This window comes from Panthera leo, chromosome B1, assembly GCF_018350215.1.
Source record: "Panthera leo isolate Ple1 chromosome B1, P.leo_Ple1_pat1.1, whole genome shotgun sequence".
In the NCBI taxonomy this organism is placed as follows: domain Eukaryota; kingdom Metazoa; phylum Chordata; class Mammalia; order Carnivora; family Felidae; genus Panthera; species Panthera leo.
In genome coordinates this window covers 40,076,229-40,091,579 of record NC_056682.1, presented here as the reverse complement: position 1 = coordinate 40,091,579, position 15,351 = coordinate 40,076,229, and the positions used below count along the sequence as shown (strand labels likewise).

The following is a 15,351-nucleotide window of genomic DNA, read 5'->3' as shown; positions in this document are numbered from 1 at the left end:
CCTCTGTCCCTCTCCCCCACTCTCTCTCTAACGAAATAAATTTTAAAAACTAAAAAAAAAAAACAACACAACATTTTAGATTATAACTGTTGTAGGATCTTTGGACCTTGACCCACCCACCACCCCCTCCCAGGCTTGGATTTTTTTTTTTTTTTTAATTATTTGAGTTATTAGTGAAGTTTATTTCCTCTCCAGGGTGAAGTCTGATTTCATTTCTTAGAAAGTGCAGCCTTGGGCATGAACATTGTCACTTGGAGTGACAGAGCTTTTAACAGGCCCTTCTCTATCTTCCTGATCTCTTTGTTAAACTATCTAGCCTTTGCTGGTACCAAACTCAGATGTTAGTTCCAACTGCCAGTTAATGGCTTTTTGAAGATGTCCTAGAGCTTATATTGCTCTGTAGACTGATCCACTTAGATTCAGGCCTTTTGCAAGGTAGGTTTTGAGGTTGGTCTTCAAGGCTTGTTATTACCCCAGGAGGGCTCTTCTTCTTTCCCTGTTCTCTCTGGTAAATTAGCTAGCCTAAAAATAACAGCTTATTACTCTGGTGGAGCTATTAGCCTCCTTTAATTTTTTTACCATTAAATTTTCCATTGTCCTTGAGAGTTCCCTTAGTCTTGAACTTCCCCAAACTCTTCCAAATAAAATTAGTTCTTTTGGGGTGAGCTTCAGAGCTCTCTTCTTATGGCCTTCTCTCCCATGGGAAAAAAGTCTATGTTACTCCACTGTAGTTACAGGTAGTAGATGACATGATCTGCTTCTTTAGGATTGATATGCTTGCTTTATGAGCAGAACTCAGTTGGGATGGTAGCTTCTGGTCTTCTTGGCTTACTTCTCCTGGCATGAAAACCTTGCCCTATGAGCACCTAGGATGAAGGTGATCAGAGTCCTGGTACTCTTGGCCTGCTGCACCTAGGGTAAAGTTCCACCTTGTGGGTGGAAGCTGGGTGGAGGGAGTCCTGACCTTTTGGCTGCACTTACCTGTAGTTTAGCCTTTGCAACACAGATCTAGGGGTGTATGAGAAATATTGGCTGCTTGCTCTCCCTTGGGAAATACCACAGGACTTAATTGGGTACTGGGAGGAGAGTGACCATTGTCTTCTTGGCTGTATCCACTCAGAATGGAGTTCTGTAGCACTGTGCTGTGTGTGTGAGAGTGGTGGTGGACAGGTGGTTTAGGGCAAGAATAAGTTGTGGCATAAATGCCACAGATTCTCTTTTTTTAATGTTTGTTTATTTTTGAGAGAGAGAGAGAGAGAGAGAGAGAAAGAGAGAGGGAGACAGGATATGAAGCAGGCTTGGCACGGATGGCAGACAGCCTGACATGCAGTTCGAACCCATAACCATTGAGATCAGGACCTGGGCCAAAGTTGGACGCTTAACCGACTGAGCCACCTAGGCGCCTCAATGCCACAGACTCTTAACACTCTTTCAGAGATTTAGATGTTCTTGAATGTTTCTTCATTTGCTGTATGCCCCTAAGACAACATGCAGAGAACTTAAATGGTTGTTTAAAAAAATTTTTTTAACCAATCATGGTAGTTAGGGTGAACATGTAGCCAGTCCAGAAGTCATTTGTCTATTTATTAATATTGTACAGTTTGTCTCATGAAAAACAGTTTAAAGCAAAGGAAGTTTATTCATATCCCTTAGGATATTTTAAAAATGAAAATTTAATAATCTCAAAACACTAAATAATATGAATTTAGAAAAGAATAAAAATTCCCAATATATTTTTTGAGCTTAAAAAATATTTATCATTCAGAAAAAAATCCCAATAGAATAAAACAACATCCCAGGTTAAAAAAAAAAAAAAAAGTTATCAAGACATGGAATTGTAACTTTTTCTGTTATTTTAAGTACAATAATTATAACTGCTTTTTTGCTTGTTTGTAAATCATTGTTTGCTTTTTGATCACACCAAGAATTGTATTTTAATGCACAATATAAAAACATAATGCCCAGAAACACCAGTTAACATCATCAATGCTCTTCATTCATTGGTTATCTAATTCACATGGTTGCCAGTATCAGGAAGAGTAATAGCCAAGCAGATTTGTAAGCCTGCTGTGATTCTTTGTTATTCATCGATGGCTGTCTTTTAAAAATCCTAGAACATAAACGGGAATTTTCTTTTTATAGATCATATGGACTTTTACTAATTTATGTTGCTTACCACTGACTTTATAAAAGTCATAGGTGTTGAGTATGTGTATGTGTGTATAATTTTGTAATAACTAAAGATGGCCAGAGAATATTAATTTCACCAGAAAACCCCATATCAAATGAAACTTTCATTTGCTTTCACCCTTACTACTACACTTCTAAAAAAGAGGAAAAAAAAATCTTACATACTTGGACTTCCAAGTAAAAGTTTTGCTAATAATTTTAAACACCGCTGTTTCTTTACTGCAACAACAGAATTATTTTTAGTTCACAGAACAGGTATACAATTACTAAACATTTAAATTATTTTACAAAATTTTAAAACTTCTTTCTTTAACTTGGAATGTGATGGTTCAAACTATGCAGCAGTTCAAAGTGAAGTTTGTATTTCCACTATAAACAAGTATAAAAAGAGTGGTAACTAATTCTTTCCTAATCCAGAAGCCCATTTTAAAGAATCTAATAAGAATAACTGCTTAAACAGAATAGATGACCACTTATCACGGATATTTTACAAACAGATTTCTGTAGGGTTTGGAGGTTAGGTTAGTGTTTAATCATGTCTAAGTCCCTTCTAATTCTAAAATTCTATGAGTCTATAGTTTTTCTAACAGTTCTATTCAAGAAGTTATTTCTTCTCACCATTATCACCAGATTATGTCATTACACATAGATGGAAATTTTAGTATGTTACTGTATGTGCTTAAATGTCACCTTTCAGAATATGCTGCAGTTCACATGAGTCTTCCCCCTATTTGTTCCAGATTGAGACTTTGTCCATTTGTTTCAGACTGAGTTTGACTATACTTGAACAGGACCTATTTTAAGGACCAGTTTTCCTTTACTTGGCAATGTAATAAACAATACAGTAGACAGAATGAATTTTGAAAGCATTCACCAAATGTTACATCTCATATTCAGAAATAACTACTTGTAACCTCAAACTCCCTATGTTAAACTATGGTAATTTATTTAAATGCAAACAGTTGGTATACATGCTGCTTGCTCAGTTCTCTCCAAATAGGGATTTACGTTTGTTAGGAAAAGAATGTAACTCCAGGTTAAATCATAATGGTAAGATGCTAAGTAATTAGGATCGCTACTTTTACAATTCAGTGTTGGATTCTTGACTGTGGGAATACACACGTACACACACACACACACACATACACACATACACACCCACACACACTTCCTTTTATGTAGGTGACAATTTAGATAGATTTATACTTTGCAAGATGTTTACCCATATATCCTCCAGGAATTGCTAGTGAGATGAAATGTAAAAACAAACTACTTGGAGATTTCGTGGGTTTCCAAACCAGGGATGAGATTCATGAATAACTAGAGAAAGTCTTCTGATTCATTAGAGCTAGTTCTAAATGTTATCAGACAACATAAGGTCAAGTAATCTTTTGATCATAATTTTCTATTTTTGAAATACTGGTTCATAAAAAATCACGGTATTATCCACTGGCAGGACAGTAGTAAATTACATTGGAATCCACATCTACAAAAGACACTTCTGAATGTCATTGTTTCAGATTTTTAATACTGCCTTAAAAAGGCCTGTTACTCTTCAACTATCTCAGTATACTTTTAAATATAAAATAATTATAATTGGAACAGTTATTGTAAATCTAAGTAGATAATTCCTAAGGCAGTATTTGTTTAATCAGAACATATTTTCATTTCAAATATATAACTAAAACTTCTCACAAAGTCAGAACACAACTCATAGTTTGAACAGAAACTTCAGTGTTTAAATCTCAACATTCAGTAAAATAAACACTACACATTAAGTTCCTCTGGAATACAAATCACTCATTTAAGTAAATGGGATATAATTTCTAATTTGTGTTAAAAGTGAAGAAATCCTTTTTTATGTGAAGACTTGACCAAAATCAATTAGTCCTATTACGGTACAAATCAAACTCTACTGACACAACACATTTATTAGAGATTTGGATACGGATATAACTACAGTTGGAAACTAGATGCTCCTTAGCTTGGGGGTAGTGAAAGAAAAAGGCATACTATGGATCAGGCCCCCGTTTTTATTACTTTATTAACAACAATGCTTACTTTATTTAATGAAGAATGTCTCTTCCACTGGAAATACACTTCTAATTTAATAATGCTAGACAGTGGGAAAAAAAAAAGATGGACCCACTTTTTAAAAAATTCATCCTTTATAAAGTTATGTAACAATATTGATTAGGTATAGAATGATTCTTCATTTTATGCTCTGAAGACAAGCAATTTTTTTAAGTATTGACTTGTCAATTTATCTTTGACAAGTGATTAAGAAAGATAAACAAATCTTCTGACTTTACAAATAAGAATATGTGAATAAGAATATATATATATTCTGAGAAGTTATGTCCCGTGATCTGACTTATACTTCTGATTTATAATGTAACTAAATTCTTTTAATAAACTGCATTAATTTTACATTTTAAACTTAAATCATCCTTGCTGTACTGTTCTCATTCACTTTACTTTCAATTTTTGCATTTCTATAAATACTCAAAAAACAAAACTCCTCAATTTGAAACCAACTTACATTGGAGTTCTGAGGTTAGATTATAACTTTTAAGATATTTTGTTAAAATGTAAAAACCCTGAAATTACAAACAAAAAATTTACAATTTTACAGTATATATCTAATTTATTTTTTTAAAAAAATATTCTGAATTGTTTTTATACAAGTAATCAAGTGTTATTTTTTTCAAATTAAACTCCTTTATAGGCTAGAAGAAGGTATGTGGTTTTGCCCCATTAAAAACCAATACAAATATCATTTTTTTATGCTGGCACTTCAACTATTTCAAAGTAGTCATTTGGTAGAATCACATAACCTCTCTCTGATATGTCGTCCTTCTCCTTCTGGAAGTGAACAACCTCCTTTAATTTTTCAAGTTGTCGTTCTTGTCTTCTGCATCGCTGCTGTGCGGTCTTAAGCTTCTTTCGGAGTTTTTCAACTTGTTGTTCTAGCTGATGAATCCTTTTTCTCTGGTGCATTGTATCCTCCACAGTATAGTTGTGGTCACAGAAAACTGAGAGATTATCAGGGGTCTGAAGGGGAGGCATTAGTAATCCAATAGCAGCATCAACCTGGGAAATGGGAGGTGTTAAAGGAGGCGGGGGAAGCTGTTCTTGTGGCTCCAGAAGATCTTCCTTCTACAACGATAATTAAGAGTATGTTCAAGTTTAGTAACTACAAATAACAGTTTAAAAGAATCTACCCAGGGTGCCTGGGTGGCTCAGTTGGTTAAGCGTCCGAATTCAGCTCAGGTCATGATCTATGGTTCGTGGGTTTGAGCCCTGCAACGAGCTCTGTGCTGGCAGCTGGGAGCCTGGAACCTGCTTCGGACTCTCTGTCTCTCTCTGTCTCTCTGCCCCTCCCCCACACATGCTTTGTCTTCTCTCTCTCTCAAAAATAAATCAACATTAAATAAATAAATAAATACATACATAAATACATAAATAAATAAATGAATAAATGAATCCACCTGTGGAATTTAAGAATGACTTTTTACAAACTGGACAACCTAGAGGAAATAGATGTGTTTCCAGAAACATACAGCCTTCCAAGAACAAATCAGAAGAAATAGAAAATCTGAAAAGACCAATCATTAGTGACAAAATTGAAAAGGTAATCAAAAAATTCCCAAAAGACAAAAGTCCAGGACCAGATGGCTTCACAGGTGAATTCTATCAAATACTTAAAGAGTTAATATCTATTCTCCTCAAACTATTCCAAAAAATACAAGAGAAAGAAAAGCTTCCAAATACATTCTATAAGGCCAGCATTGCCCTGATATCAAAATCAAAGACACTACAACAAAAGAAAACTATAGGGACAATATCCCTGATGAACACAGATGCAAAAATCCTCAATAAAATGAGCCTATTAGCTAATACATTAAATATTCAATAATACATTAAAAGGATCATTCACCAAGATCAAGTGGAATTTATTCCAGGGATGCAAGGATGGTTCAATATTCATAAATCAATGTGAAACACTACATCAACAAAATAAAGGATAAACCCATACGATCATTTAGGGGTGCCTGTGTGGCTCAGTTGGTTGAGCGTGTGACTTGACTTCAGCTCAGGTCATGATCCCAGGGTCACGGGATCAAGCCCTGCATCTGGCTCTGTGCTGAGCGTGGAGCCTGCTTAAGATTCATTCTTTTTCTCTCTCTCTCTCTCTCTCTCTCTCTCTCTCTCTCTCTCCCTCTGTCCCTGTCACCCTGCTCATGCTCTCCCTCTCTAAAATAAAATAAAATCATATGATCATCTCCATAAATGCAAAAACAGCACTGGACAAAATTCAATATCCATTCATGATAAAAAGTCTCAATAAAGTTGCTTTAGAGGGAACATACCTCAGGGCAACTGGGTGGGTCAGCTGGTTAAGCATCCAACTCTTTGTTTCACCTCAGGTCATGATCTCACAGTTCATGAGTTTGAGTCCCACATTGGGCTCCAGGCTGACAGTGTGGAACCTGCTTGAGTCTCTCTCTCCCTCTCTCTGCCCCTCCCCTACTCACTCTGTCTCTCACAAAATAAATAAGTTAATTAAAAAAAAAAAAAAGAGGGAACATACTTCAAAATAATAAAGGCCATATATGAAAAACATACAGTTGATATCACACTCAGTGGTGAAAAACTGAGAGCTTTTCCTCCAAGATCAGAAACAAGACAAGATGTCCACTCTTGCTACTTTCATTCAACACAGTACTGGAAGTGCTTGCCATTGCAATCAAGCAAGAAAAACAAAAGGCATCTAAACTGATTAGAAAGAAGTAAAATTGTCACTATTTGCAGATGACATGATAATACATACAGGAAACCCTAAAAACTCCAACAGAATACTACTAGGAATAATAAATGAATCCAGTAAAGTTGCAGAATACAAAATTAATATATGAAATCGGTCGTTTCTATACACTAATAATGAAGTAGCAGAAAGAGAAATTAAGACAACAATTCCATTTATAATTACACCAAAAAGAATTAAATATCTAGGAAGTAATTTAACCAAGAGGGTGAAAGACCTGTACTCTGAAAACTATAAAACACTGATATAACAAATTGAAGATGATGCAAATAAATGGGAAGATATACCATTCTCATGGATTGGATGAAGTAACATTGTTACAATGTTTATACTACCCAAAGCAATCTACAGACTCAATGCAATCCCTATGAAAATACTGACAGCATTTTTCACAGAACTAGAACAAATAATCTTAGAATTTGTATGGAACCACTAAAGACCCTGAATAACAAAGCATGCCTAAGAAAGAACAAAGCAGGAGGTATCACAATCCCAGTGTTCAAGAACAAAGCAGGAGGTATCACAATCCCAGTGTTCAAGATATACTACAAAGCTGTAGTAATCAAAACAGTACAGTACTGGCACAAAAACAGACACATTGATCAATGGAACAGAACAGAGAGCCCAGAAATAAACCCATGATTACATGGTCAATTAATCTACAACAAAGAGAGTAAGAATATATAATGGGGAAAAGACAGACTCTTCAATAAATGGTGCTGGAGAAATTGCACAGTTACATGAAAAAAAATGAAACTAGACCATTTTCTTATGCCATACACAAAACTAAATTCAAAATGGATTAAAGACCTAAGTGTGAGACCTTAAACTATAAAAATCCTAGAAGAAAACATAGGCAGTAGTTTCTTTCACATCAGCCTTAGCAACATTTTTCTTTTTTTTTTTTTTAATTTTTATGTTTATTTATTTTTGAGAGAAAGAGAGAGACAGAGAGAGTGGGGGAGGGACAGAGAGACGGGGGGGTGGACACAGAATCTGAAGCAGGATCCAGGCTCTGAGCTGCCAGCACAGAGCCTGCCGCAGGGCTTGAACTCACCAACCAGTGAGATCATGACCTGAGCCGAAGTCAGACATTTAACCACCTAGGTGCCCCAGCAACATTTTTCTAGATACGTCTCCTCAGGCAAGGGAAACAAAAGCAAAACAAACAATTGAAACTAAACCAAAAGCTTCTGCACAGTGAAGGAAATCACCAACAAAATTAAAATGCAACCTACTGAATATGAAAAGATATCTGCAAATGATATATCTGATAAGGAGCTAATAATCACAATATATAAAGAACTTATACAAGGGGCATCTGAGTGGTTCAGTTGGTTAAGCGTCTGACTCTTGATTTTGGCTTAGGTCATGATCTCACAGTGGGATCGAGTCTGTCAGGCTCTGCACTGACAGTATGGAGCCTGCTTGGGATTCTCTTTCTGCCCTTTCCCCACTCATGTGCTCTACCTTTTTCTCTCTCAAAATACATAAATAAACTTAAAAAAAAAAAAAAAAAGAAAAAAGAATTAAAAAAAAACCTTATACAACACCAAACAAACAATCCAATTAAAAAATGGGCAGAGGACATGAATAGACATTTTCCAAAGACATATGGATGTCTGTATTCCAAAGACATACAGATGGCCAACAGACACATGGAAAGATGCCCAACATCACTAATCATCGGGGAAATGAAAATCAAAACCACAATGAGTTATCACTGTATCTGCCAGAGTGACTATTATCAAAAGACAAGAAATAATAAGTGTGGAGAAAAGGGAACCCTTATGTACTGTTGGTGAGAATGAAAACGGATGCAGCAACTGTGGAAAACAGCATGGCATTTTCTCAAAAACTTAAAAATAGAATTACCATATGATCCAATAATTCCACTACTGGGTATTTACCCAAAGAAAATAAAAACACTAATTTGAAAAGATATATGCACCCCTATGTTTACTGCATAAACATATTTTTTTTTTACAATAGCCCAGATATGAAAGCAACCCAAATGTCCATTAACAGATGAATGGATACAGAAAATGTTGTGTGTGTTTACATATATATCTATACATACATATATATGTACACCCACGCACACATATGCACAATACAATATTACTCACTGTAAAAAAGAATGAGATCTTGCCATTTTGTGACAACATGCATGGACCTAGAGGGTATTATGCTAATTGAAACAATTCAGATAAAGATAAATACCATGTGATTCCACTTATATGTGAAATCTAAAAAACAAATGAAAAAAAACAAACAAAAAAGCAGAAACAGATCCATAAATACAAAGAACAAAGTGATGGCTGCCTGAGCGGAGGGGATGGGGGGATGGGCAAAAGGGTAGAGGGGAGTGGGGAGATAGAGGCTTCCAGTTATGGAATGAACAAGTTGCAAGTATGAAAGGTACAGCATAGGGACAATGGTCAGTGGTATTTTAATAGCCTTATATGGTGACAGATGGTAGTTACACTTGTGGTGAGTGTAGCATAATATATAGATCAGTCTATTTAGTATGCTTACATCTGAAACTAATGTAACATCATGTGTCAACTACACTTGGATTAAAACAAAAGAATATTAGAGTTTTGTAAATCCTTGATATGGAAATATTCTAAAATAAGAAAAAAATTTAAGTTCTAATAATAACACTTTTCCACCTGGAGTAGAAATGGGATGCAAGAAAGAGAAAGAATGATTGGTGAGATTTAATAAAATACTAAGCACTTAAAACTGAGGGGGAAAAACTTTGAAACTGAACTGTCACTGATAAAGGAAACCCAAAACTTATTAACATATATGTAGGGGTAGAAAGTGATCTTCAAGTAAGTTACAAAACTAAATTGACTTTCTTAGTGTGAGGATGTTTAACTTTTAATAAACTGCATTTTGTATTTTTAAATAGTATATCGTTGTTAACAGTGGTTATGTACAAGTGATGGCTTCCAGGTAACATTTATTTTCTTAACACTGATCTGAATTTTCCACAATAAAAACAAATTAATTTTATAAATAGAAAACCCAGTATTTTAAAACACATATTACCTTGTCATGTGGCTCAGTACAGAGAAATATCGTGGGCACTGCATTCTCTTTCAGCAACTTGTTGTTGCACTCCCTCTTAAAGCAGTCTGGAGTAAAGTGTTCTGAACAAATACTGCTATACTTGGTGGGTTTAAAGTTTTTTCTTCTGACAGCTGCCTCCCATTTTTTACAAAGACTGGGTCTTGTAAGAGGAAACCTAAGAAGAAGAGATAATTCAGTTCTCTGACTTTATTTTAAAAGAAAAAAAAAGGCACATCTAGACTTTCCTGCTTAGAAAAAAACTATCTTACATTGGCATTAACAAACTAAGGGGTATTTGATTAAAACACTAGCTCTGCTATCTTTTCTTTTCTTTTTTTTTTTTTTTGACAGTTTTTAGTTGTGCTTTTATTCACCTTAGTTAAGAATGTATTTGTTTTAAAGATCCTATAAATAAAGTGACCATCCACTAATGTGGGATGTAAACCACCCCTCCCAGCATGGAATTTTTGTTTTTTTTAAAAGCAGTATTTGTTAGGGGTGCCTGGGTGGCTCAGTGGGTTAAGCACCTGACTTTGGCTCAGGTCATGATCTTAGGGTTAGGGAGTTTGAGCCCAGTGTCGGGCTCTTTGCTGACAGCTCAGAGCCTGGAGCCTGCCTCAGATTCTGTCTTCCTCTCTCTCTGCCCCTTCCCTGCTCTCATTCTATCTCTCTCTCTCTCTCAAAAATAAATAAGCATTTTAAAAAATTAAAAACAAAAAGAAATACTGCTTTAAAAAGAATTTTTTTTAATGTTTTTATTTGTTTTTGACAGAGAGAGAGAGAGAGAGAGCGAGCGAGCATGAGTTGGGAAGGGACAGAGAGGCAGACACAGAATCTGAAGCATGCTCCAGGCTCTGAGCTGTCAGCACAGAGCCCGACGCGGGGCGCAGACTCGGGGCTCAAACTCGTGACATGCGAGATCATGCCCTGAGCCAAAGTCACACGTTTAATCAACTGAGCCACCCAGGCGCCCCCAAAAAGCAGTATTTTTTATAGGAATCTTTTGATCACAGAGTAATTACGAGAATGTCAGATACAATGATGTATACAATTTGAACAAGATAGGCTGATAAAAATTTACAAAATGTAAAAAGATGCATATTAAAAGTTAGCCATGCAATGGGAGGAGGAGATGATGGGAGGTCGGGGGTCGAGAGAAATATGTAGTAATATTGCTTGTCTCTCTCCATTACAGTAAATGACTTTCACTAATTGATACAGATATTACACACACATCTAAATACACAAAGATAAATCATGTAGCTCCTCTCTTATTAATGTTTAACTTTTTATGTCAAAGACACTAAGAGTTTCAAGTAAAATACATACTATGGGGTGAATTTGTTATTAATTTTTTTAACCAATAAAAATAAAATTGCATGTTTATATCTACATACTGCAAAAAAGGTTCTAGTTCTCTTAGGATCAGTCTGACATAATGAATTAATCAAATCATAGTCAAATCCTAATGATAAATACAATATTTTATGTATGTATGTATGTATGTACGTATGTATGTATGCGTTTGGAGAAGACTGGAACTGAAATGGGGTGGTCTATTAGTGTCATGAACTTGGATATCAAAGTTTCTCCCCAGGTTTGGGAAGTCTTTATTTTTTAATTTTTAAAATTTGTATTTATTTTAGTCTTCCAATTTGTTTTTAATTCCAGCATACGAATATTATTTATCTGAATTTACCTTGAACTCAACTGGAATATGTCTCTTAGGCCCAAATAAGGGGGGTTAAGAAGAGTTTAAATTTATTGTGATTTTACTTTTCCAAGTCAAGTATTTAGTGAACTGGGGAGACTGGAAAGAAGCCAAAAGATGTTTCAACTGTATGTTCCAGTTTCTCTTCCATGTAAGGTATGCTACAGCCTGACTCTGCTATATTCTGAAGACCTAACCAATCCTGGGACAGTTCTTCTCTTCGCCCAGCATAGTTGCTGCCACTGGGCCACTGTGTAGAAACCGGGAAAATAAGTACTCCTAGAAGATCCTGCTGGAAATGGCCTACAGAAATACAAACTATGGTAGCAATTACTGGTACAATTCAGCACCTTGGGCCTCCTGTCTCAAGGACTACAATGCTCAGGCTGTTTATGAGATTCTGTCAAGGTATTCCCATCTACTCTCAAAAAACCGTTCTTTATAGGTAAGAATGGGAGGCAGATCAGCCCTTCTTCTGATTCAATCAATTGTTTGACAGCCAGAAGAAACTATTTCTGATGTGTGAATGCCATCCTTAGTTTCCAGTACCAATGAAAGATTTTCCATATTTTTAGATTTCTTTAGATTTTAGATTCCTTGGATATTAAGAGGACTTTGTCTTACTTAGCCTTGTAAACCCCAGCAGCTTGCAGTGTTTAGCATAAATTAGAAATGTGGTTGCGGGAAACAAACTGTATGTAACCATGTCACCATCTTCTGACTTATTCCAACACTTTCAAAGAACTGGAAGTCAATTCATCAGCTTTCAGAAATTCCAATAAATCAATTAAGTAATACCAGGATATACTGAAGTAAATCTTGCAAGTGTTGGTGTTCTAGCTCCTCCTGGAGGTGGGGGGCCAGGGGTGTTGGTAGTGGTGGTACATCAACACTCAAGATCTTTCTATGCTGCAAAGCACTCATTTCTATAGGGTCCCTCTCATATGAAAAATAAAAATGCATCTACGCTCTGTTAAACACAAAACGAATCCCACCAAAAACTGAAGGAATACTTAATTTTGCTTTTGTAATTATTTACCTATGAATAATTCCTATAATTGACCACTGGTTCTAGTTTCTTAGCTACCATCTATTAAGAGTGGAGAATTTTCGCAAAACAAAGTAATGTAAATGTAATAAAATTTGTATTTGGCCGAATAAAAATACCATCGTGTCACATTTTGCAGGCATCTGATTATCAGTAAGTCGTTTCCATTTTGCAGTTTTCTCTTCGTATTTTCAAAAGAACATTTTCCCCTCTAGGCCTCTAACTGCAGCGCTTTTGGATAAAACAGCCCTGAAAGTTGTGGGGCAGGTTCTTTTCCAAGGGCTTCCTATAGGTGCCCATAAGAACGCATATTGACCTTTATTATGACACTTCATTATGATCTGTGTTATTATTGTCCAAGTTATCGTTATTGTCCGCTGAAAACATTAAGTATTCATCCTGGTAGTACCAGAAGCTTTCTCTAAAACTTAAGGGTCCTTAAAAGTTAGTTCCTAGAAACTGGGTGAAGACATCCTCCCTGAAATTCTGGCCAAAATCAATCTTTAATTTCTGTGATGCCGGCCTCCCATCCACAGCAAGAACGAAAAAGAGTGACTTCGGGATTTTAAAGGTTTTTGTTTCTATTTCAAATTTACTTCTAAGGCGTTATTACCACCTGGTTTCTCTATTATCCCAGGAGTGAAATCCAGATGCCTCTCGGCTTGGAGGACCTCACGACTTGCGCTGGGCCGTGAGATATAGCTCCGAGGTCCCGAACACTCCAACCGCAGGAGGCGGGCGAACCTCACATATGGGTTCCAACCCTGGAGCGCGAGAAACGGTCCCCACGGCGACCTGCGCCGAGAACGCACAGCCCAGGGCGACATTGCATGAACTTCTACCAGAGGCGGGCACACCCACCGCTCGCGGCCGAGACGGACTGTGAGGAAGATCCGGTCGTGCCCCGCCCCTGCCCCGCCCCCCTTATTAGTCTCGCGCGGACACGCGCCCGGCTCCGCCCCCGAGCCTAACCGGCCGCGCGCCCCCAGCCCCAGCTGGGGCCAGCCCCGCGAGAGGCGCAGAGTACTTACTTGTGGAAAGAAACGGGCTTATCCTTATCATATCGGTTCTTGCAGCCGTAGGCGGAACAGGACTGCACCATCCTTCCGGTTTTCAGTCACTTCACTTCTGCCGCTCCAGCAGGCAGGAGAAGCTATCAGTGTCGCCGCGCTGGGCTTTGACACCCTCGCTTCTTGTGTAGCTTTGGTCACCAGATACAGTGATGATAACCTCTCTCGGGTTGACTAATGTGCCCGTTTTGTTGTTTGCATTAGCAGAAGAACCACAGCCATCGCCCGTCTCCCATCTCCAAGATGGCGGAGGCAGCTTCAACCTCACCTCTCGCGAGGAGTTTGTCCCACTGTCTCTGATTAGCCCCGAGGTCAGAGGTAACGTTCCTTGGGAAGCAGGCCATTGGCTAAAGCCCGGCGTTGCGGAAGTGGGTGGGGCCTCCTAGCTTCCGGAAAGGAGAAAGGAGGTGCTTGGACGAAGGGAGACATGCGTGCGGAGGAGTGGGGAGGGGAGGGCAGCGTGATTGTAGGGCCAGGTTTTGCAACGTGTTGGGTTTTCTTGTGTAATATTTTCTGGGACGGTTTAGGGTGAGGAACAGTACGGCCTTTGGATCTGGTGGCCTAAAGGAGGACAGATGTAAAACTGAGGTCGTTGGGTAATTCTTCCCATTTCTTTAAAAGGGCAGCCACAGATGGTATATGATTTGTGAAACTTTGTGGATCCCTTTCCCACATCGCCAGTCTTCATCCCATTACCTGTCGTTCAGGTATCACAGGCTTTGTGAGAACTCAGCTGCCAGAATTTTAACAACGAGAGAAAACATTCATTCTCACTTCTGAAGGCTTTCATTGCTGTAATGATCTCCAGGTGCTGTGTTGGAACTCTAGAACTGGTGCAAGCTATTTTCACACCATTTGCCTCCTGTTGCGTGCCCTTCCTCTCTATGCAGATCAGAGTCCTGAAATCCGGATAGCGGGATGTTGACAAATTCCAGTGCTCTATTAAACTTTTTTCTCCCTCCCCCCCCACCCCCGCCAAATCTTGTTCCTTCCCCAGGGTTCCATCCTCTGTCTTCCTCTCACTCAACACCCTGCTGCTTGAATTCAATAAAATGCTATGATCTACCAAGTCTTCTATTTCTTATGTAAATTTTTCTGCCTTCGGATTATTGTCTGCATTATCTATTCAGTTGCTTAAACCGGAACCTTAGTTTTCTCACCCTCTACATCCGTTTGATGACGAGGATAATATAGAATAAGTAAATAGTTATTAAATCCATCCCTTTCAGTCTCTCTTGTTCTTGATCAGGCCCTCATGGCCTCTTACCCTCAAAGGCAGTAATTTCCTCCATGGTTTGCTGTGCAGGAAGTATCTGAATGTGATAAGTGCTTGTGAACTGAAGTCTATTTTAAGAGTTCACTGAAATTCTTTACTCATCAGTTGATTCAACAAATATTTACTGAACACTTGTTTTATGCACAA

The 15,351-nt window shown here is 37.6% G+C and overlaps 1 protein-coding gene and 1 long non-coding RNA gene across 2 annotated transcripts; one reads left to right on the top strand and one right to left on the bottom strand.

Moving 5' to 3' along the window:
- Positions 1–1,847: 1,847 nt before the first annotated feature.
- Positions 1,848–13,970, bottom strand: THAP1 (THAP domain containing 1). The gene is made up of 3 exons (XM_042934719.1): positions 13,890–13,970; positions 10,079–10,274; positions 1,848–5,349 (listed from the first exon to the last, which is right to left on the bottom strand). The coding sequence occupies exons 1-3, from the start codon at positions 13,958–13,960 to the stop codon at positions 4,975–4,977; spliced, it is 642 nt and encodes a 213-aa protein (XP_042790653.1). The 5' UTR covers positions 13,961–13,970; the 3' UTR covers positions 1,848–4,974.
- A 184-nt stretch (positions 13,971–14,154) lies between these two features.
- Positions 14,155–14,997, top strand: LOC122217573. Its single transcript, XR_006201585.1, has 2 exons — positions 14,155–14,246; positions 14,550–14,997. It is a non-coding gene; the product is annotated as an uncharacterized LOC122217573 (long non-coding RNA).
- The last annotated feature ends 354 nt before the right edge of the window (positions 14,998–15,351 follow it).